Source organism: Atheta coriaria, unplaced genomic scaffold (genome assembly GCF_025399875.1).
Source record: "Atheta coriaria isolate IRGN ID8LTWV9N9 unplaced genomic scaffold, Caltech_Dcor_3.1 hic_scaffold_6_pilon, whole genome shotgun sequence".
NCBI classification, from domain to species: domain Eukaryota; kingdom Metazoa; phylum Arthropoda; class Insecta; order Coleoptera; family Staphylinidae; genus Dalotia; species Dalotia coriaria.
The window spans coordinates 9,302,843-9,325,439 of NW_027045448.1; the positions used below are offsets into that span (position 1 = coordinate 9,302,843).

The 22,597-nt window shown below is 35.7% G+C and overlaps 4 protein-coding genes across 5 annotated transcripts in view; 3 read left to right on the forward strand and 1 right to left on the reverse strand.

The window, feature by feature from the left end:
* The first annotated feature begins 32 nt into the window (after positions 1-32).
* On the forward strand, positions 33-865 carry LOC135793956 (zinc finger matrin-type protein 5). The gene is made up of 3 exons (XM_065305077.1): positions 33-319; positions 375-512; positions 575-865. Exons 1-3 carry the CDS (start codon positions 193-195, stop codon positions 817-819), a joined length of 510 nt encoding a protein of 169 aa, XP_065161149.1. The 5' UTR covers positions 33-192; the 3' UTR covers positions 820-865.
* LOC135793955 (IQ calmodulin-binding domain containing protein igloo) overlaps positions 864-22,597 on the reverse strand; it is a 29,995-nt gene continuing 8,261 nt past the window's right edge. The window contains exons 2-4 of the mRNA XM_065305076.1: positions 8,103-8,414; positions 2,304-2,395; positions 864-2,136 (exon numbers count right to left, since the gene is read on the reverse strand). Of these exons, the coding sequence (XP_065161148.1) occupies positions 2,014-2,136; positions 2,304-2,395; positions 8,103-8,414 (527 nt within the window). The 3' untranslated portion in view covers positions 864-2,013. The remainder of the gene's footprint in view (positions 2,137-2,303; positions 2,396-8,102; positions 8,415-22,597) is intronic.
* LOC135793873 (trypsin-1-like) lies at positions 10,057-12,456 on the forward strand. Of its 2 annotated transcripts, XM_065304988.1 has the most exons (8): positions 10,057-10,190; positions 10,342-10,445; positions 10,716-10,807; positions 11,023-11,164; positions 11,261-11,374; positions 11,530-11,676; positions 11,764-11,924; positions 12,382-12,456. In XM_065304988.1, exons 1-7 carry the CDS (start codon positions 10,139-10,141, stop codon positions 11,917-11,919), a joined length of 807 nt encoding a protein of 268 aa, XP_065161060.1. In that variant the 5' UTR covers positions 10,057-10,138; the 3' UTR covers positions 11,920-11,924; positions 12,382-12,456. The 2 variants fall into 2 exon arrangements, with proteins under 2 accessions (XP_065161060.1, XP_065161059.1); XM_065304987.1 differs by lacking the exon at positions 12,382-12,456 and having other exon boundaries at positions 11,764-12,103.
* Positions 13,427-14,751, forward strand: LOC135794319 (trypsin-6-like). The gene is given in 7 exon segments (XM_065305552.1): positions 13,427-13,587; positions 13,652-13,802; positions 13,869-14,007; positions 14,075-14,188; positions 14,249-14,331; positions 14,333-14,396; positions 14,488-14,751. Coding segments are annotated over 7 exon segments (750 nt in total). The 5' UTR covers positions 13,427-13,538; the 3' UTR covers positions 14,638-14,751.

Below are 22,597 nucleotides of genomic sequence, written 5' to 3' on the forward strand. Positions count from 1 at the left end.
TTTAAAAAATATTTAAGTTTTAAATGTTTATTGATTTGTTTCCTAACCTAGCAATATTGTTATTGTACACATTTTATTTCGGTGAGGAGTTCGTTCTGAAAAAGTATTGAAAAACAACTAAAACATTGAGCAGTAATTAAGATTGGTTAGAATTAATTGCTTTTTTCTGCACGGTAGTATCTCTAAAATATAATGGGGTTTCGTTATTACTGTGATTACTGTGATAAAGTGTTTATTGATGATGTAGAAGCCAGAAAGAAACATTTAAATTGTGTTTATCACTTGAAAATGAAGAAATTGCACTATGCATCATTTAGAGGTAAATACAGTATACAATTTTTTAAATTCATCTATAATTGTTTATTTTATTTTAGATTTATCAGAAATTCTAGCTGAAGAGTCAGTGAAAATTCCATGTAATAGGTTTAAAACTGCAGGTTATTGTCAATTTGAAACATCTTGCAAATATACTCACTATACCCAGGAACAACTATGGCATATTAAAGAGATGAGTAAGTCTTCTTTAAATTAAAAACTTATTGTATGTGATTTGTTGATTGATATTTTGCTTTAGTTATATACGAACAGCAGAAAAAACTTTATAAAACATTTGAACAAACAAAAGTACCAATGCCAGAAGAATGGTTAGCAAACTATGCACAAAAGAGAGATGAAAGGAATGAAAATGTTGGTAAAGTATTTTGGTCTTACCCCCAACAATTAGAAAGTAGATATGATTTGCCACCATCTATGAAGAAATTTCAGCCAGAATATTTTCAAGATTCAGATTTTCCTGAATGGGGACAACCTTCTAAGTAAATATAAATTTATCTGTAAATATGACGAATAAAAACAATACACAATATGGTTGTTGAATATATTTGTAGGTACCTCAATCAAATTACAATTAATTCTGTTCTAAAAGTTTTGTATCTTAGTTGAAGAAGCTCCAAACTAAAATAAGAGAGATCACAATGTCATATCCTCATTATTAACATGATTCATATGAATTTCTTGCTAACTACAAGAGATTTAATTACTCAATAATACAAATAAGTATTAACAATAAATATTAACCATTATTGGAATGTTTGCAACACAATGTAAAGGTATAAAACACTCAGACACACTTGGTTGTTTGTCAACATTGGTTTTAAAATGTAGCTCTTAGTCCACCATACAGGTATAATATGTGTTGTTTTTCAATTGACAATTCGCGATGTTTTCTTATTTTACGTGTGTCCACAAATGTTTGAATGAGTTTCATTTATTTATCGTCAAATAGGATTTAACAACGTGCTTGCACAATAAGTGTTTAGATGTCTATATTTGTTTTATATCTTAAATGTTTTGTATAATTATATATGTATATATTGTATGTTGTTAGTAATTTGTAAAGTATTTAATTTTTCTATTTGGGAATTTGCGGAATAAAGTCGTCAAATAGTTTTAGTAGGATTGTAGTTGCTAGGTGCATTGGATTGTATGTTTTTCTCAGTGCTCAATATTGAACAATGAACTGAAATGAACGTACGACTGGAAAATATTTGGTCTGTATGTCAATGTTAAATGTTTGAAAGTTTGAATTTTTTTTAAGTTTTAAAATGTACTCTCATTAAATTTTACGTTTGTAAAGGTGCAAAGTCTAAAAGTTACTGTGCTGAGATGCCGTTTCTCGTTTGAAATCGTCGAAAGTTTGCATCGACTTCGGATACGCTGGATAACTCTCCGGCAATACAGAAATCGTTAGGTAGAGTATTGCCATCAATGCTAAAAGGTATTCTAATATAATACGGATAGTACGCTCTCCGCGTAAAGCATGAACATTTACGCGAGACATTCTATTACGGTGAGGTAAACGGCAAATTTGATGAGGTTTTTGTTTATCTGGGCCGATGGCGTAGTTCTTGTTACATGTTATTGTATTGTTGACAATTGAAAATCGACGATGGTGCTGCGAACGGCGAGTGACGATCCGCATGAAAATGGTGCGTCCATGGCGGTGCATGGCGTTCACTTGTCGTGTTCTTTGCGCGCCATGTGACCCCGGAAGGACGCTTGAATCTTGACCGCAGCCTTGCTTAGATCTGGGTCCGTCAGATCGATATCAGCCACATCATCGTCGAGCGCATTGTTCTGAAAGCACATAATAAATATAAATATGCGCGCCGGCACCTCTACCTTTACATTGCTCATAATTTACGTGCGGGCATTACGCACAATTATATGCGCACATTAAAACAGCGCCCACGGGCAGAAAAGCAATAATTCAAAGGCGGCTGCTGTGTAAAAAAATTACTCACTGCTGGCTCGTCCGGCTTCTCGGCTTCGTTTGTCTTGCGCGACATGTGACCCCGGAAGGATGCTTGGATTTTCGTTGCGGCGTGGCAAAGTTCTACAACAACAAGAAACAGCTATGAATTACGTCTATGTAGACAAATTGTGAGTTGTTTCAGGAAGTAGAGGAACTATCCCTAGGCGTCGTAAAGTGCAACTACTTCCTAAGACGGAAACCGTTCGGACAACCTGTACTCGTACTTGTTTGTTTGTTTTGTATTCGCGTAGTTCAACATATCAGAAGTACAAGTTTCCGAGAGGCAGACTTTACGATATTACATTTTTATCAACTTCAGTTGGTACATTTTGGAAACTTTAATTATTTGCATAGAATAAGAAACTTAAAACTCTATTACTATTTAAGTTAGCCTTTTAAAACTCAACGGGGTACGTTAATAATTAATTTGAATATTACGTGAGATCAAAAGAGCTTATAAAATACATATAACTGAAAGCAAGGGTTAAATATAATCATTACTATGTCTCTGTAGACCTGCAGAAAAGTAGGTTAAATCCGATGCATTTTGCACGCTTGCTTGTAGATGATATTCATAATTTCGCACCGCGACACATTAATATTTATTGCGTTCGTTCGTGATGTTTAATATTTATATGTGAGCGACGCAAAACAACCCTTCTGCACTCCTGCACAGTGTGTATATATTTTTCGTACAGCGCCCTTAAGAACCAAGATAATCAATATGTTGCTATGCCGACTGCGAGGCTATAATTAACGCCTTCCGCGCGTTTCCGCACATTTTCTTTCATCATATTATAAATGATTTTGATACTTTGTGACAAGTTCATTTTCAACCACCAGTAGCTATCATTTTCTTTTCGGCAAGAAAGTAAAATTAATAAAGAGAAACGAATAAATTTAGTTATTGCAAAAGTTTGAGTATAAATTGTCACACAAACAAATAAAAAGTAAAAGTCATCTAATCATAATAACGTAGTTCAAACATTAAAGAACACTACGAAGAAAGAAAACAAAACAATGCGAGAATAATAATAGTATTCCTTTATTATGTTGTACATTGCTTTACATTTGTTTGCGTTGTCCTTAGTTTCCTACTTGTGTGGACCTTGAAGTTAAATATACCTCACGTCCTTTGCTTTGCTTTGCGTCGACTCTTGACTCACAATGCAAGAAAAGGCGTCGGTTTTTCAGGCATCATTGTCATTTATGACTTGATTTACGGTCATGTCAAGGATTATCTAAGGAGTGCACTCGAAAATAACTCATGTTGACCGCGTTATTCAATCAGGTTTTTATACGCGAATTAAATTAAATTTATGACGTGCGCAACTTTATTGATTTATTATTATATGCTAAAATCGATGTTGGTTGACTGAGCGTAAAATATACGATGCACATGTTGATGCATCAGCATAATGTAAAGGGGTATGTAATGAGTAATGAAATACTCATAATGCAACGACATTTGGAACCGCATCAAGTTGGAAGGTTTAACAATCACCAATACCACTCCAGTGGGTTATTCAATGCAGGATATTACCATTTGCCTCGAGTTGGTATTATCTAAAATCATTATTAGTTGCTTCTAACTTTAAACTACGTCGAATTGGTGAACATTATTGGCTCGTAAACGTATTTTACAATTTAACTACCATTAAACAAATATTCACTAACTTTGGATTCACTAGGAGAATCTAATTTACAACTAACTACAATAAAATAAGCTTCTCATTTTTCACGATATTGGGATTGCGTATATCTCGTAAAGTAAAAGCAATAAAGATGAACGGATTGAAGATTTTTATCTACCGGAAATTCTCCTTAAGATAATACAAAACAAAAAAACACAATTAACAAAAATGTGCTTCTTTTTGATTCAAACCTACGCGAACAAAGTATTTAATAGTTATATAATTTAATCATGGTCCAAGAAACCAAAAACTAAATTTTAATTTTTAACTGAAAAGGATGCCGGCGAATTCGCCGACAAAAACTAGTACGACTATATTTGTACCGGAATTACAACATAATGAAACCAAATTTATATTTGAAAGCTTTCATGTGGACACCTTGTAGTTATAAATTTCTAAACAGTTAGCACGCGAAAATGGAACCATTCAGTTTCGTTTTCTATTATTTTCAACTTAGTTGCTTCAAACGCAAAACTAAACGCCATTCCCTGCTTGCGCATCCACCACATTTCTAATTAATGAGTTTTGTTCCGTTCGGTCGCGAGCTTTAACAAAATCCCATTTACAAACTTAAATTGCTCCACATATTCCGGCACGTGCAATTTTTATTTAAGGAATCCATTAACTTCCATAAAAGTACGGAAAAAACAAGCGCCGTGAATTTAGGTTCTGTTAGTTTTCCGAGTTTCTTGCGTTCCTTGCGATAAATTATCTACTTTCCAGTAATTTTAGAAATTTCCATCCTGTTCCGTTTTCCTTTCCGATTTTCCTACGCTGTGCAAATTTAGAAACTACCGTTGAACTGATTATGACATTAGGGATAGAAAGTTATTTCAGTTGTGCAAATATTACGTTATTTTTGGTTTGTGCAATAATATTTTTCTTTGCATTGGCGTAAAACCCAAAGAACGGAACTGTAAAAACACACCGAAACGCAATCAAGATAATCTGTTTTGTTCCCGCTTTAAGGTCAAGGATATATATTATCTCAGCGATCGTCCTAACCTCAATATTTTCACATCGTAGTGCAACTAATTGCTCAAAAAGGATCGACCTTTACAACATACGCCGCACGTGGTTGCATTCGCTGATGAAGACATCGAAAAGCGATCGTCGCACGAAATGGCCATTTAAACGAATGACGTTGGCAGCTTTTATTAACACTGGGACGCTGAGTACGAAAGTATTGAAGTGTAGCAAGTTTGACTTAATTAAAGTCCTGCGATATCAGCGAGGCACAGCGGAAATTGCAAACGAACTGAATTTTCATTGTGTTTTTTATACGCACGTGATGTAGAGATTTTTCTCTCTTTTTTATAAAAAATAGTAGGTACTAAATTGTCAATTTAATTGTTTGGGTAAGATATAGTGGGATGTGGAATTTTGTTCCAGAACAAAGCAAAAAAGGAAGAAATAATAAAGATTGAGTGAAATGAAGTAAATAATAAGAAAGTAGAAAAAGTTTCCTGATTCAATACCTACGGTTTTCTGTTGCGAAAAAGTAATATCCGACTTTATCAATCACGTTTAGAAGTTTTATTAAATATTGCACAGAATGAGACAATAAAGAATACTTTTTTGTATTCCACCACAGAATGAAGGACATCTTAAAAATGTTAATGACTTCATTCTATACCAAAACGTTTTGTTAAAACTTGATGGAATGTAATCAATCCTGAATATTTTATTTCATGCAAGATTAACTGCAATTACCTGCCACTGCAAACGTGACAAATGAGGTGGAAGCGGTTCAAGGTTCTATCAAAACCTTTCAGCACGGTCGCACGTTGTAGCATTAGCAGAAGTCGATAAGACTAGGGAAGCTTCTTATAAATAAACCAATTTATACATTCTTTATTTCGCCTTCGCCTATCGTTGTCATCTGTACGTTTCCGTGGGGTGTATGAGGCCTGAGCCCTGAGATCAGGCGTCCTCTCGTCGATTTGCTTTTTCGCGTTTTCCCAAACATGGAAAACCAAGAAACTCGGCGCATCTACAAGCACGCACGCCTCTCGACTTATTTGCTCGATATAAGCCGGTGCCCAGGCACACTTGCTCCAATTCTCGACCCTCGAATCCCACGTTATTAGATTCGCGCAGCAACAAAACCTCTTGCACACACAATACGTTAAACGTGAAAAAAAAAATTAAATACAGAACCAAGGCTTTATTTTACACCTTAAAAAAACTGCACAAAAACGTTTTTTGAATTAATTAAAAACTTGTCACGCGTGAAATTAAAAATTTAATTAAAATATTGACCATTCCATGATTTTGAAACAAACGCATACTTTCTTAATAGTACGCTTGATTAAATTTATAACTTTTTCTTTGTTTAGGCATTGGGAAGTTTTTTTCTCGTTTATTGTTCGGCGTGATATAGAGTCAAGATGAAGGAAACCCAGAACGGGCATATTTCATGTTGAAGTTTCGACTCCATGCGGGCGAATTAAGCTAAATTCCCTCCTTATCACGAGATTTTCTTGTAGACGAATAGGCACAGAGAAAAACTTTGACTGAGGTATTTTTTCCTTAAAAAAGGGGGTGAAAAAGTTTTCGTAATGGAAATAAAATTACACAGAACACATATTTTTTCCAGGTTGCAAAAAAGGTAGATATTAAAAGGAAATTTCTCAAAAAATGCAAAATCAATTTCAAACAAAAAATTAGGTTAAGATACGCGTGTGCCATTTTTATCTGCATAACTATGTGAAAACATGCAAATAAAAATCCTCTGCGTCTTTACAATTCCCTTAATAGAAATAAAAGTAATAAAAACGAACTGGATGAGCTAAATTACTAGCAGGGGGCGCAAAGAAACCGAAAACAAACGCAGTTGGCGCGCGCGCGCGCGTGAGTTTAAGGAATGTTTCGCGCACAGAATGGCGGCGCATTACGTATCGAATGCCTCGCGTTTCACCTCATCCCTGCACGAACTCGCACCGCTTTGTTTTGAGTGCGTCCCATAAACTGTTTCCGCCATCGACATAACGAACACAACGCAGCGTTGGTATTTGGTGTAATTTATTTATGTTTCGCGCTGCCGGAGCCGGTGAGGTAACGGGCAAATTGAAATTGCGCCTGGGGATGAATATCGACTTCCAAGCCCCATCATTCGCTCACTCAGCGTAATGCTCGCCTATCCTGCCAAGTCAAATTGCATTACCTTGCACGAATATTTTTATCCTGAGACTGCTTCGCTTTCACTTATTGCAAATATCAAAAACTCTTCTAATACGCTTTCAGTTGTCTCTTTGGGGCACTATAATAGCATAAAATGATGATGTTTGCGTTGCCATTATGATTTGTCATCTTTATATGACTGTTGTTGTTTTGAATGGCCAAAATTTCGTGGGACAAGTTCAAACACGTGCCGAGACAACCAAATGGCTGCCAACCTAGTTACAGATTGCACGCACGCATGTGAGAGAAGAGAATACTTTTCGCAGATATGCTGTTGAAATGAATAAACATGGTGTGTTGACCTTTCTGAACACAAGCACCTTGATAGCGTAGAGCCCGTTTTATGTTTGCCTTAAATTGCTTTTGCGCCAGTCAGCATTTATTCAAATTAGGTATGCACAACACCAAACAGAGGTTTCATCTGCTAATACCATGGATGCCCTTTGTGGAATGAAATAATTCACTCTAAAATATAAAAAATGAAATGCAAACGTCCTTTACGTGTGTTGGTTAGGTTTTAGTAGCTAGTGAAAGATTTCTATGGGTATAACAATGTGCGTGCATGGTCGACGCGTTCACAAATGCAAACAGGCAAACATCAAGTTTTAATTGAATACACCATGTCTAAACATTGAAGTTTCAGGAATCACGTCCTTGACTTGCCATTGCCGGGCGGGGCCCATGGACGCCGCTACTCATAGGTATTTGAATAGAACTTCACGTCAGCGCGAACAAAGTTTGCTTCCCCCCAGATATTGATCAGCTTGTTGAACGTGTAAATTTAGTCCTGCACCTCTAATGAGTACGAAAAATTTCACGCGGCGTGCAAATAAATTGCTTTTATAATGAAATCCCGAAATAGCCCGTGTTGAAATGTAGGAAAGGTAGTTTGGTTTTATGTCTATTCGTACCTTCATCGTCGGCTCTGAATTCGGCCTCCAGCTGCTCCTTGCTGGGCTCAGCTTCGACTGGATTATCGGCTTGTTTCATGTTCTTTCTAGTCTGGTGCCCACGGAAAGCGGCTTGGATTTTAGCGGCTGCTAATTCTTCGGCTAACGCTTCTTCGACGTCTAGAAAGTCGCCGTTCTGATGTTCGATTGTCACTGTCGTTTCTGGTCCGTTCTCTGATCCAAGCTCAGCCTTGATGCTTGCTGCGCTCGTCTCCGAATTCGGTCTGGTGCTTTTTAGGGTTACAGTTTTCGCAGATGTCGACTTATCAAATTCTGAAATGGAAAATATGTTCCAGGACATTAACTTTTAATATCATCATCATTTTCAGGATATAACTAATGTGTTACCACCACAATTTGAACCAGTTTTGTATATATCACAATGTATCCTTCGCGGATACAATAAAATCAAATTAATATTCATCAGGCTTCAATTGAATGAAAATCCTTTCATTTACAATAAATTGTCACGTTTAACGATGTTTACAGATAATAAATAACCACGAGTATTGTTTCCAGGCATCAATCGGAATGAAAAATTGGCATTTTAACCTTTCGACCTCATTTCCATTTCAAGGTAACGCTTGTGATGTGCGAGTTGCAAAGGTTCGCACCACGACATGAAAGGGATGACGGATTAAGGCGTTGCTTGGTGCTCACACTCCTATAAAGCTTCTTTGTGCGGGTGCGTTTGCATGACTCGCGCGCGCCTCTATCACATTTATATACGGGAACTTCCAGTTTAGAACATAGGGGATGAACTTATAGATAGATGTGCAGATATATTAATCTTGCTTGCCTCGCCTCGCTACGGGTGTGAAAGACGAGAGTGATCTTGTTACAAAATTCGCACCCGGTGGTCGTGGGGTTGGATAGATTAATGAAATTAATATTTTGTGCGTGAAGCCTTTGATAGCATAGTCTGAATGGTTTGTTTACACCCTGCGTGCGGTGGTATTAATTCAAGCCTCGGCTTTTTCAACAAACAAATCCATTTATCCTCTGCAATGGTTTCGGTTTGCGGAAAACCGTGGCGCACTTGTTGGCCTTAGAAAAGCGCATTAATAAATTAATCTACTACTTACATACGACCGGAAGCCGTAGAAAACTGCCACTTTCAGCGCAATCAAATCTGTGAGTAATTTAGTTCACAATATTCCTTATCGCAACCGAACAGGTTATACAAGCTATCTATCTGCGCCTGCTGAAGACCTGAAGGTTGGATTATTATAGCATAAATGGGATCCAGTGGCGCGTTAATGGGGCATATCGCACCCCAAGTATATGCTAGCGATTTCAAGCGCTCATCCGGTAGGTCTAAAGCGAGGTTAGGCGGAATTCAGGGGTGCTAAGGTATTCATAAAGAGAATGCATGATTTTTAGCAGTTTACTTTAATTTTAACGCTCGTACAACGCGCGCACAAAGCAAAACTATGTCCTGGATAATAGAGAACTAAAATATACTATGATAATATTTCATGATTCAGTAAATTTCGGGCGCACAAAGCACTAACGCCAGCGCCTAACGAATGCTTTCCAGCTGAATCGTCAAATTGCACGCAATTATAATTTATAATTTGGTCCATTGCCCAAAACTTATTTTAATCGTCACGCTACATTTATTTATATAATAATAGAGTCTGAATATGTAGTAGAATATATTTTGCTACACTTTTGTCTATATAGGTTATCAATTTAACAGATTACCGCTCATTTAAATGGGACTTTAATCTTTTTACTCCACAGGATATTAAGTTATTAGGTTTAATTTGATTTACCTGTTGCACAGAGCAATTACCGACATTGACAAGTAGTAATTGAATTGATATGAAGTGCAAATACAATTTGCTTCAAGTTGCTTTTATTTGCTTGCTGCGGCTTTAATAGAATTTTATGTCCTATTAAAGTCGTATATAAACCATTCAAGTACTTAGTAAATTATATTACTCCATTAATTAATTGAAAGCAGTCAACCAAAGAAGATAAAATATTCAAATATGATTGCTTCAAATTCACGTTTAAGTGTATTTTTTATTCTTTTATTTCTTGGTGAGTATTTATTATGATATTATACGATTTTATTATAAAAGTAGAGATACTTGTATTACTATTAGCAAATTATGATAATGCACTGTATGCTTTTCATCTGCTTCGGCAATCTGTTCACAAAAAGATGTGTTATCGTGGGGTATTGTTTCAGTCATATACGGCAACTTGGCAACCGTCGAGGATATCACTAAGACATCAGCTGCAGGCAGAATAGTGAATGGAACACATGCCAAGCGTGGCGAGATTCCATACATTGTAAGTTTCCTTGCAACAACCCCTTACTTCGAAACCCTATTCACATTCCGCGTTTGCCGTGCTGTTACCATCTTACATGCCCGACGGCGTCGACTGAAAGGCGGACTCAATCTAGTTTGCAAGAAAGTGCGAAAGTGCACTGGGCATTGATAAGAAATAATATTCTACTGGTTGAATGTTACGTTACATGCTGTTGTAAATATTGATTGGCACAAACATTTGTGCAATCGAAAGCGTAAATTTATGTGACACTTTTTTTCGCTTGCGCAGGTTTCGATTCGGAGATTTAATAGACACAGCTGCGGGGGTTCCATCTTGGATGCGCGTCACGTGCTTACCGCTGCCCATTGCGTCTTCGACAGGTAGGCCAAACATCCGCCCAATTGCCATGATTTATTTTATCTCAGAATTTCGCTGAATTCAAAGAGGTGAAAATGTGCCAAATCACTGATAAAAAACCTCCGCACCTTTTTGGTTATAAAAACTACTTTATGCGACAGTTTTCTGCCAAGAACAGTCCAATAACAGAACCATAATTTATACTGCGCTAAATTCTAGCAAATCTGTTTCAATTTAGAGCCGTCGAAGAGTTGCAAGTCCAATATGGGGTTTTAGACATTGGCGATGGTGACAGCAATGTTATTAATGTTACGAACACTGTGACGCATTCAGAATATTTTCAAGATTATGGCAATATCAACGACATCGCAATTATTACAGTGAGTATAGTGAAAGAGATCAACATAACCTAGTATTTACAATTACACAAAATGGCGTTGTGCTAATTTGTGAATTTCTACGTTTGTTGCTTACAGCTTGAGGAAGATATCGTATTCAGCGACATGGCCCAACCGACAGTTCTTCCGGAAGCATTCGCACCGACACCAGCTGGTGCACATAGCATTTTAGCCGGATGGGGATTAAACGGAGTAAACGAGTTTTTCTTTTGCATTACATTATGTAGCATATTTCAACTTTTTTCCCCATTTTAATGTGTGTTTTCTTTTTGCGTAATATTTTCTACATCCCTTGTTTCGTATCATCATAAATATGATTACTTTCTGTATTTTTGTTTGTTTTTCAGACTGGTGGTGCTAGACAACAACACTTACAACGTGTTGACTTGGTCATCTACTCAGACGATGATTGTGAAGAAGCTCATCCATTCAGGACTTTCAGAGAGTATCATATTTGCTCGGGTGTGCCCGAAGGCGGTAAGGGCCAATGCAACGTAAGTGACACTTTGGCTAATTGAAGCGTGATGATAGCAGCTTGAATTTCCTATAATGGATTCTATTGTTATGTGGGTGGTTTGCAGGGTGATTCGGGTGGACCCTTATATGCAGGAGGCGTGCAAGTTGGGATCGTGTCGTGGTCTGTAAAGCCATGTACAATCCAAGGATATCCGGGCGTTTTCGTCAAGGTTGCAAATTATGTTCCATGGATACACAATCAAATATCTCATATCTCTTAACAACGGTAAAAAGTGAAATTACTATATAAACAGCGTTAATTAAAAAGTATAAAATAAATAATTGCATAACTATGAACAAATAATAAATGGTGTAACAATCCACTTGATTGCAATATTAATAGATACAAGTATGTACACGAGAAGCAGGTACACCAATGACCTGATGAGAGATTATCAGAATCAATCGATCATAACAACTATTAACTGATAATTGCGTTTATATTCTGACATGTGTATAATTTTTTTGTTCTTTGGCATTTTATTTTATTTTCAAGATTGAAAATTTATTTGATGTCTGTTTATATAAATCGAATATCATGTGTGAATCTACAATAATGTTGCAATTTACGAGCTTGTTGTGCGCCATCTTTGCAAAAGGTGGTTATGATAAAGATTCATTTTCATTGTTTCCAAAATCCATTTCGTCTGATTTATAGCGCTGACTTTATTTATCGTTTTCAGCCGCCCTCGGTCGTATTGTTAATGGCACTCTGCTGTGTTTTAGGAAATTCCTTATATCGTAAGTGTTTTGATTTATTTACAGTGAAAACGTATGGTTTATATTAGTTCGGAACTATTAAATTTATAAAACCAAACTCTAACAGTGAGTATTTGAGGTGAAATAATAAATTCACTTTTGTAACTATTCGTAAGTACCTCATCAGTTTGCTAAAACATGATCAAAATGTACCTCACGCTGGTCAGTTGGAATTATAGCGGGTCTCAAATATTTACTATTTGCTTATCCGAGAGCTTTAGACTCAACTGGCCAACATGGACTTAAACCCTACTAAAGCTACAACCAGATGGATAATATTCATGGAACATTTTATTTTTTGTAGACAAATTCTTAGCCTCACGGTTTCTCCCACAGGGAACAATAGAATATTTATTTGGGATGATTTAACAAAATAACATAGTATTTATCTAGCAATCTGACGTATTTCGAATCTTAGTTTAGAATCAGGTTTCGAAGGTTCTGTAAGGGCAAACAAGCTGGAGTTGCGGCTTTCAAATCAGGCACAAAGCTAACCAGTAGTCTCAAAGGTTTCATTTGATCTTGATTGAATCAGACATTAACTGCAAAAGTTAATCAGAGTGAAAAGACTTTTAAAAAGTCAACTAAATAAATAAAAACTCAAAAAGACTCAAACACTCAAATTGAGTGTGTTTACGTGACTAATGATAATAAACTATCTCAATGTACTGATGAAATAATGTCTCATTTAAATAAGCTGACTAAATAGGAAAAAAACCATAATTTGTCTAGTTTTACCAAATAGATTTCCCGATTGATCTACTCTTTAAGATTATCTAACATCAATCTCAATCAACTGGAAAGCCCCAAATATTATTTCCTACAATATTATTACTGCCTACTTATTTTGTGATTTACAGTAGAACAAATTACACAAGCAAATCTCGATCAAACTGTTATCTCCAGTCAATACTTATCAAATCATTATATTTTTAAACTGTTTTAAGGAGGCATATCCGTACACCTTTTTACCTCTGCTTTGTTTGCATGGTTCCTGTATATACCTAATACCCAATCTTTATTAGATAAGGCAATTGTATAAAAGCAAGTCGATTAACTTTCGGAATTCATAGCGGCAAACATGTTCAAGTTCGTCGTATTGTGCGCATTCCTCATTGCGGGAAGCAATGGTAAATATATCCTGATTATTTGAATGTTGTTTTAAATATTGATATTATTATTCTTATTATAAAGCTTTCCCCAGCCGAATTGTCAATGGCACCGATGCCAAAGTGGGTGAAATTCCTTACATTGTAAGCGTGCAAATATTTGGCAGCCATAACTGTGGAGGTTCCATTTTGGATGCTACTCACGTTTTGACCGCCGCTCATTGCATTGACGGATAGTAAGTACCTACTCTATTACAACTTGTATTCTTGCTTTTTATTTGATACTAATATTTTTTTATTAGCGAATCCTACGAAATGTACATTCAATATGGTATCATTGATATCCAGTCTAATGAAAACAAAATCAAGGTCAGCAAGAAGGTGTATCATGAAGGTTATTCTCCTGGTGGTGGATACTTCAATGACGTTGGCATCTTGACAGTGAGTTTATTATTCTTTTGAATTTAATAAACATTCAATGAATAATTGTTGAATCTTCAAACTTTAGCTTGAGGAACCAATCCAGTTCAGCAATGTTGCTCAACCCACAATTTTGCCTGAGCAAGATGAAGAAATCCCTGAAGAATCTCCTTCAGTCTTGGCTGGTTGGGGTTATGAAATGGTCAGTATTTGCATTAAAATTTATTTCTGAAGTACATGATTATAATTTATTTGGGAACAGAGCGGTGGTTCAGTTCAAAGATTTTTGAAACGTGTGGACTTGAAAATCTACAGCAACGATGAATGCGAAGAAAGACACTCTAACCCAAACTAACCGCAAATACCACGTGTGCTCTGGTGTCGATGAGGGTGGCAAGGGACAGTGCAGCGTAAGTACTTTTCCTTCACTCATCAATTCTAATAATTGCAAGTGCCTAGAGAATGTAGACTGGTATTGATTTTGGATGCGAATTGTTATAGGGAGACTCTGGTGGCCCACTTTATTCTGAAGGCAAACAAGTCGGTGTTGTCTCCTGGTCTGTCAAGCCCTGCACCCTCAAGGGTTATCCCGGTGTTTTCGCCAGGGTTTCTTCCTATGTAGACTGGATTAAAAACCAGATGCAGAGCTAAACTATTTCACGTAGTAAATTAGTTAAGTATACTTTATTTTCAGTTATTTATTTGTTTAAATTTCACAGTAAGATGCTGTACTTTCAATAAATAATTATAACTGAACTAAAAAAATTATGATATTTACTCCAGCATATTTATATTTATTGCTCTGATCATTTAATGGCTGTAGAATTACTTTTAATTCTTTCTTTTTCCCAATTTAATAATTTAAATTTTGTCATAAATTATTATCCTGATTCTCCTCTTCTTAAATAATCAAGGTCAAGGTCATGGGTATAAAATATTGCAGATATTATTATATTATAACTATAATATAAGTAATCTCAATTTATTGCTGCAATCGTAAAATCTGAATTGATGAAAATTTTTATGGATAAACATAAAAAATACTTTTTTGAAATTTAATTATTTGCCAATACTGCCAAGTTAACAGAATTACCTACTTGTGAATCTTGCTAATTAGCAAATATTTGATTATGAGCTTAATATATTTGGTGATTTGCTCTAATCAAAGAAACCCCTAGAGTGTAGTGGCGTGGAACTGATTAGCACTCGAGTGTAACAAAGAAATGGTGTGATTATGCTCGGTCCGCGTAACGACCGTTTCGTGATAATCGCTCATTAACTTGATTTTTGTTTTCCGTTTTCCCTACCTAATCAATAACTTCTCTGTGCCACAAAGCAAAGTGTATTACCATGTTCACTACATATTTAAAATTTGTCGCACGCCATTTGTTCTCTATTTTTCATTTTAAATTTCAAAATAACCTACAATGGCTTATTTGATAATAGAAGTTGAAATAAACACTTGTTTTTTATATCCTGGTTAAAAAAAAAACTAAACTAAGAGAAAGGATAAAAAAGATAAACTAGAAAACAAAGTTAGCTTAATAGCTGTTTTTGTATTCTTCCGCATGCGTGGCGTAATATTGTTTTTCTTCCATTCCATTTGCTGGATTGTATCCAACATACATTCCTAATTTTGCCATAAACGCGAATGTTCTGAAAATATCAGTCGAATTTGGAAAAATAAAAATTTATGACTGACCGAAAGTGTTGGGATACGAGTACCTAAGTTCACTAGGTTTTGTTTTCCTCAAAGGAGCAATTTTTATCACGCAAGCGAAATTATTTCGCACAATGCTAACTTCAATACGACGATGTCGTTAAAATAGAAATAACCCAACTATATAATATCCAATATTATTGGTTTAATAGCCAGTTTTACTGATTAGCGTTTATTTCATTTGATATTGCTTCAAATACGTCTAGTTTCCGGTTTGGAGCCTACTTGAAGTAGATACCTACATACATATTTTTTATTACTATTCCTACATTTATACGACTTTGAGCGATGGTTGTAAAATTTTATTTACTATTACAATTTTCAGTATCTATTGAAGAGATAGAAAATATATTTTTTGTTTCTGGGGGTTATGTTTTCTGTATCTACTATGAAGCACGAAATAAAAATGATACATTAAAGGTTTTATAACATGTACATTAAGTATTGGCATAAAATAAACAAACTTATTTGATACTAAACATTGTGCAACACGTGTAGAAACAAATAACATAAATAAAGTTTCTCACATTTGTGTTGTCTTGTTATGACGCATTTATAATAATATTTAATAATTTTATCTTAATTTTATCTAAATTATAATTAGATGATTCCGTTTTCTACTTCTTTTTTATCAAAAGTAAACTTCAAGCAAATTGCTTTATTCTTTAGCTAGTTTTTGTCCTGTTTATCAAGTAGTTAATGTATATATTAAAGTGTAAACTCGGTTGATACAAACTTACGTGTAAGATGGGAAAATCGTTTGTTTATACAACAAGTATTATAATTACATTTAATAATACGCGCTAGTTAAGTCGTGAGTGTCGAAACTTGAAACTCGAGGCCACTCCAACCGCAAAATCAAATTTATTGACTGAAATATTTCAATTAAATCTTGAAGTCCCTCAAGACCTCGTCTCTTTGAACAGCTGTTAATTTCTTATTGACATGAAACTTATTAAACTTTCACGAACATCCGATCCGCCCGTCCTGCGGCGCAGCCCAATCTAGATGACAAAAGAAAATTGTAATAAAACGAGAAAAGAAAATGAAAAATTATTGATTTGCGACGCTGCCTTTGTATACTTATACAATCCATCATTATTTCAATAATGATTTGTATCTACACACTGAAAAGTAAAGTAATATAAAGTGCAGTAGGTATAGTTATGTGCAAGCAAACGTTGATGACGCACTGTTTTCCCGTTTCGATTTATAATAGATACAGAATTGAAAGCTTCAGCGAGCCAGGACGAGCTCTGATGTGTGAAATATTGACGAGTCGATCGCGAGGACGCAGTTGAGCAGTTTCCATTTGGTTGCGTATACATTCTACCAAAATTTCTCTTTCAAATGATAAACGTGGAATGTTCAACTGGCGCAATGTCCGAAACTAACGAACTGGATTTTTTCTGCCAGATAAATCTAAAATTGAACATATATTTCTAAGCGGATATTTTACGATGTCAAACTTTTGCATTGGCAAAATAAATAAGTACGTGCACGTATATAAAACTTGATAAATGTAAAAAATGAATTATAGTCAGTCTTGCGAGCATTATGGGTTTTTACCGAAATTATGCCAAAAGTGTGAACACTTTAAGAGCACGTCCTTGTTGTGATTAAATCTTTTGAATGGGTTTATTGTGCGAGTGCTTTTGTTTGTTCGTTACGGTCGTTAAAAGTTGTGCACTGTGACTTACGAATATTAGCCAAAAGTTTGATACTTCAAAGTTTGTTTTCTGTTCTGAAAAAATCACTATAAATAACTCCAATTAAAACGTACACATTGGAAAAAGTGTAGAGTTGAAGAGATCTTCAGCTAATTACCAAAAACTTATCGTAGGAAGTGATTTTATAGAAGTTTATTCCTGATTTTGACAAAAAGTAATAAAATACTAAATAGTTCCGTTTAAATCACAATTTGCTACAGTTAGAAAGGTAGATAAAAGGTTTTGGACATTTGCCAATAAAACGCACGCATCGAAGGCAATTCGAATCTGATATCAGGATCAATACCCTTAAAAAGTAAAAAAAATACACACATACACTCACATCTACAAGCTAATCGGATTTTATGGAACGCAATAATATTCCACGGTCATAAATCGTTCCGTTTGTCAACTCACCACTCTCCTGAAACGAGGTTTTCTCGCGTATCGTTTCATTGTATCTACATCAACGTCCACAAAGTAATAAAACCTTATAATTAGATTTCCTTTTTGCCGGCGCAGCGCAAGCATGCAAATTACACCAATTAGGAAAGCACTCGAGCGAATATCTATCGCCCGGTAGTCTCTGTGCAAGCTAGACGAAATGCCAGCCTGCTAGGCCAAAGGCTATCAAAAAGCCTTTGCCCTCCCTGCGGATACCGCACCAGGCAAAAAACAGCGCAAAAACTTTGCAGGTTGCATGGGAAATGAGAGGGAAACTGCGGCGTGTTTCATGACTGCGTTGTTTTTCACCGCGCGTGAGATGTATTCATCTTTCTCCGACGCGCCGCGAAATCAAATAAGCGCGCGAATTTTATGCCGTCGTGCACGTTTCGACCATTTCACCGATCTCACGATTTTTACAATAACAACAACACACACGGACGCGCCACGCGATAACAAAACGTGATCTACATTTTACATTTCAGTCGTGGGTTTTGTTTTGTGCGGTCATGACACAATGCAATGTTTCTGCAGTTTTATTAAAAGGAATCGCACGGGATTTGTTTTATTTTTTCGGGAAATCAGGAACAACAGTGAAAGTGAATCCAATTCGATATTTTTATTTAATCTGCATAAACGATTTAACTGAAGTGAACCTGATGGATGCTAAACTCAATTTCATCAAATTCGCTCCCAGCTGGAATTATTAATGGCACAGGCGCACGCGCAAGGTATGGATTTATTTCAAACTAGGTTATAAGTTATAATATGGTACTTTGAAAAGTTTCTCGCTTGATAACCTTCACTCAAAACATCATATTCAACTATTATATAACTGTAAACTTTCTAGGATGCCATGGAACAGCTCAATTGTTAAATTGATACATTCGATCAATAACGAAGAAAATTCGAAATCAAAATATCAGTGAGTAGCTATTTTAATAATTAACAGGTGTTATTCAAGTAATATGCATCGGTAGGCTCACGGAAAATCGATAAAGCTTTTTAAAGGACCAGCACGTGGCATAATTAATCGACTTAATTATTGTAGCCGACTTGCATTAATAATTCAGAGGGCATTGTGAAAGTCCCACAGTGCTCGGTGTTCGGCCGAGCGCGATCATATATACAGTGAGTTGCAATGCAGAATTCGGCGATTCTGTGCGAGAGCAAACCGAATGCAAAATCTAAGATTAATCTCGGTGGAGTTAGGCGCCAGATTTACGGTTAATATTACTCTCTAGCTGTTTAGGCGGCTCGTTTATTGTCCTTTGTCATACCGTGGTACCGTTTGGTTTAGTTTACTGTCGCTGGGGTTAAACAAATCAAAAAGTTAAAAGTTCTTGCGTAATAGCTATAAAATTTTAATTTCCATTAAGAGCCTTGTCAGGAAAAGTGTTCAACTATTCCAGTTTAAACTGCGATGAATACTTATCTGTACAAATCTGCAATTAGATCACTATGAATGTATAATTGGAAAAGTACTTATAAAATTTAATTATCGGAGATATTCTGTTAGATTCAAAAGTAGCAAAGGTATTTCGGAGTTTTAGGCAACTTATATAACACAATTCAACATATGGATGCCCTATACTACGTAATGCTTTCGGCAACAATTAACTCACAAAATATTGACTTACGTGATGCAGCATTGACGTTTGAAGTGCACCATCGTTATGCAGCCATCAGTGGCCATGATTGCGCACAATTGAAATTTGCTTTTCATTCATTTTTTTACCCTGAATTTAAAATTTTGATCACATTATTATCACAAAGTTAGATTATTACAAGAATTTTCTGAACTGTACAAGTTATGCTTGTAGTATCAAAATTCCAGCATACAATGTAACGCTAAACCGCCCTCAGTGGTAAAGTGGTAAGCCACGAATGAGACATTCGACATACTTCATCGTAACTCATTTCCCATACTCGACCATAACCGCCACGCTCAGTAAACGAATTTGTTCATTACGCATGACCCCGTATCCGCATCAGCCAAATCGAACGTATAATCGAATCGTGGTTGCCATACCGACATAAAATTCGTTCGTTGGAAGTGCTTTTCGATCCATCATCATCAGCAGGAGCCCAACGCTCGGGTAAGCGCGCGCCGATGGAAATTTGTATCACGTTGTGCGGGTGCATAGATAATGTAATGCAAGCGGTGATACGACATGTGAATTGCTAAACAATAGACACTAATGCGACGTGTTTGTCACTGGCATGCTGAAACAAATTCGGAATTCAGGTGAGCAACACCAGCCATTCCATGCATCCCACCAAACATTCTAACCCCTTTCCAACGCTTTCATGTGATGCCAATCGCAAAAGTTGTTTTTCGTAACTTCAAACGATAACCACATTCACGGCAATGATATTATCACCAGTTGGAGTTTAATGTTATTTAATGCCCAAGGTAATACTTTAAAAACATAACATAACGATGCTCGTGAAAGATTATCACAGTCAGAGAGTAACATCATAAAGTGAAAAATTCCGGTGGGGTTAATTACCATTGCGCTATATAAACAGCCCAGCTTGTCCCGGTTCGTAACACACACGAGAGTAAGATAATGTAGGCCAGTTGATGACGCCCGAAATTTCTAAAAATAGCACGAGCAGATTTGTCCCGTTAGCCATCGTATCTAAGCAGGGATGTCGTTTTATGTCGTTAAGCCTTCAGGCGAATAAAATAATCGTCCTAGTTATGTTAGTTTTAAAATTACCCCTGAACCTGGATAATTTCAGATGTGAATTTAAATAACTTTTTACATCTGGTTAGTTTTACTTGTACAATGATGTAAATTAATGATGATTCAGTTCCGGAAACTATGTTCGATTTTATTTCCCGGGTGAATTTAGCTAAATTTGAACTGTTGTTATTTTGCGCTTTTTGGTAATCTCTGCGGAAGTGTTAATTTGTGTTATTTGATAGATTTATTTTGTTGTTGTATGCGAGTACAATTTGATTATTGAGGTAACATCAACAGCGGATGTGCGCTGTCCTTTCTTTTATGCCATTATTTACAGTTAATTAAGGCCACACTGTTTTAATTGCGCATCGTACAGAAGCAATCAATACTTTCGCGAAACAAGATCGTAAATTAATGCGGGCATGGATGCATTCGTGTCAAATTGAAAACAAGCAAAAAAACTCACGCGCTGTGAACAAATAAAACTCGTTAAATGTGATTACGTTCTATTCATTGCAGTTGCGTATCGACGCAGTCAAGGCAGTTTTTGAATTTTTCATTAATCGAATAAAAAGCACAATTGGTGAACAAAACGGATCTTTTTTAACACGTACAATGAAATATTAATGGATTTAAATTTTATTTACTATTTAATATTTGCAAACGTATGGTATAATTTAGTTTTATATACTTTGTTCTTGAACTTAGCGGATAAGTGTTATTGCAAAACTATGTAAAACCGTTGAAAATTTATGGTCGCACACTGTTGACTTAATTGCCAGTTACGCTGGTAGGTGGTAGGTAAACCCCCCACAAGGGTTGATAGAAGCGCGTTTACGTTCACACATACCGTCGAATGTTCGTGATGTGAGCGTTTAATTTAGCTAATTGCACTAACGGAACCTGCTCGCTTTTGTGCCTTAATAAACTCGTTGCACGAGCTTTCGCAAATTATCAATTAATAAACAAACGAATTCAATCAATCTTCATATTTGACAGTCAAGCAAAATTAAAAACATTAAATCAATCATTTCCTTCTCATTTATATCAAAGTTTTTATAGTATTACTATAGTTACGCAGTTACGACTGTAAGCATGACTATAAAAATATAAATTATCATAAAAACATTGCAGTAAAAATGAAAATTTATAGATGATTGTGTCAATTTAATGTTTCTGATAATATTTAATGTTTTATTATAAGTTTTATGATTAACTATAACTTATTTTATTACTATTTTAAATTATGCTTCAATTTCCAAATAGAAATCATTGCTTGTCGAATGTCATTACCAAGATATATATCTATAATAGAAGGTTAATCGATTATGAACTTTCGCCCACCTCGTAAATTTTCCTATGAATTTTTTCACGAGTAAGTAGAAAAGATTTCATTTCGCATTTGCGTTCGATGGAAATTTTTTGCCGCAGGTAATGTTATTCATTATATACGTTCTTTTTCCAACGTTGTGCTTTTGATTGATGATTCCGAAACGTACCTTAAAACGCAACGAATGCCATTCCATTTCCTAATGTTTGCTTTTTGCTGGGTGATATTAGAATCGGTGTCAATTTATTTTTGCCACATACGAAATCTACCCAATTTCGCCGCGTGTGCCAAGAGCTTTGGGTACGCTTCACGAACTTGGAGAATTCAATGTCACATTTCATATTCGCACATTTCACATCACGCGATATCGCGATACAACCCGTCGGCGACGCGAACATACGTTTTACCAAATTACACAACTTGATGGATTGACATTGAATATATTTGGAAATCATGACTGTGACAATTTTATGAAGTGATTACCGTATTTTTTTCAATAGCTCAAACATTCATAGCAGTCGCATGACATAAAAATCTGTTTAATTTAATATTGTATAGAAAAAAAACTCAGTTCGTGTTTCTAGCTGTGAAAAGCTCAAAAACAAATGTATGCTGACATCCAGACAATGGCACGTTTATAATCCTTTGATACTTCACTCGGCTGTCTAGTGAAGATACTTTACAAGCGTCCCAAGTGATTAGAGTTAAATATCTT

Coding starts and splice junctions, on each gene's coding strand:
- LOC135793956 (XM_065305077.1), top strand. CDS start 193: ATGGGGTTTCGTTATTACTGTGATTACTGTGATAAAGTGTTTATTGAT. Junction 320..374: donor GCACTATGCATCATTTAGAG/GTAAATACAGTA, acceptor ATTTTATTTTAG/ATTTATCAGAAATTCTAGCT. Junction 513..574: donor ATGGCATATTAAAGAGATGA/GTAAGTCTTCTT, acceptor ATTTTGCTTTAG/TTATATACGAACAGCAGAAA.
- LOC135793873 (XM_065304988.1), top strand. CDS start 10,139: ATGATTGCTTCAAATTCACGTTTAAGTGTATTTTTTATTCTTTTATTT. Junction 10,808..11,022: donor GCCCATTGCGTCTTCGACAG/GTAGGCCAAACA, acceptor GTTTCAATTTAG/AGCCGTCGAAGAGTTGCAAG. Junction 11,677..11,763: donor GCGGTAAGGGCCAATGCAAC/GTAAGTGACACT, acceptor GGTGGTTTGCAG/GGTGATTCGGGTGGACCCTT.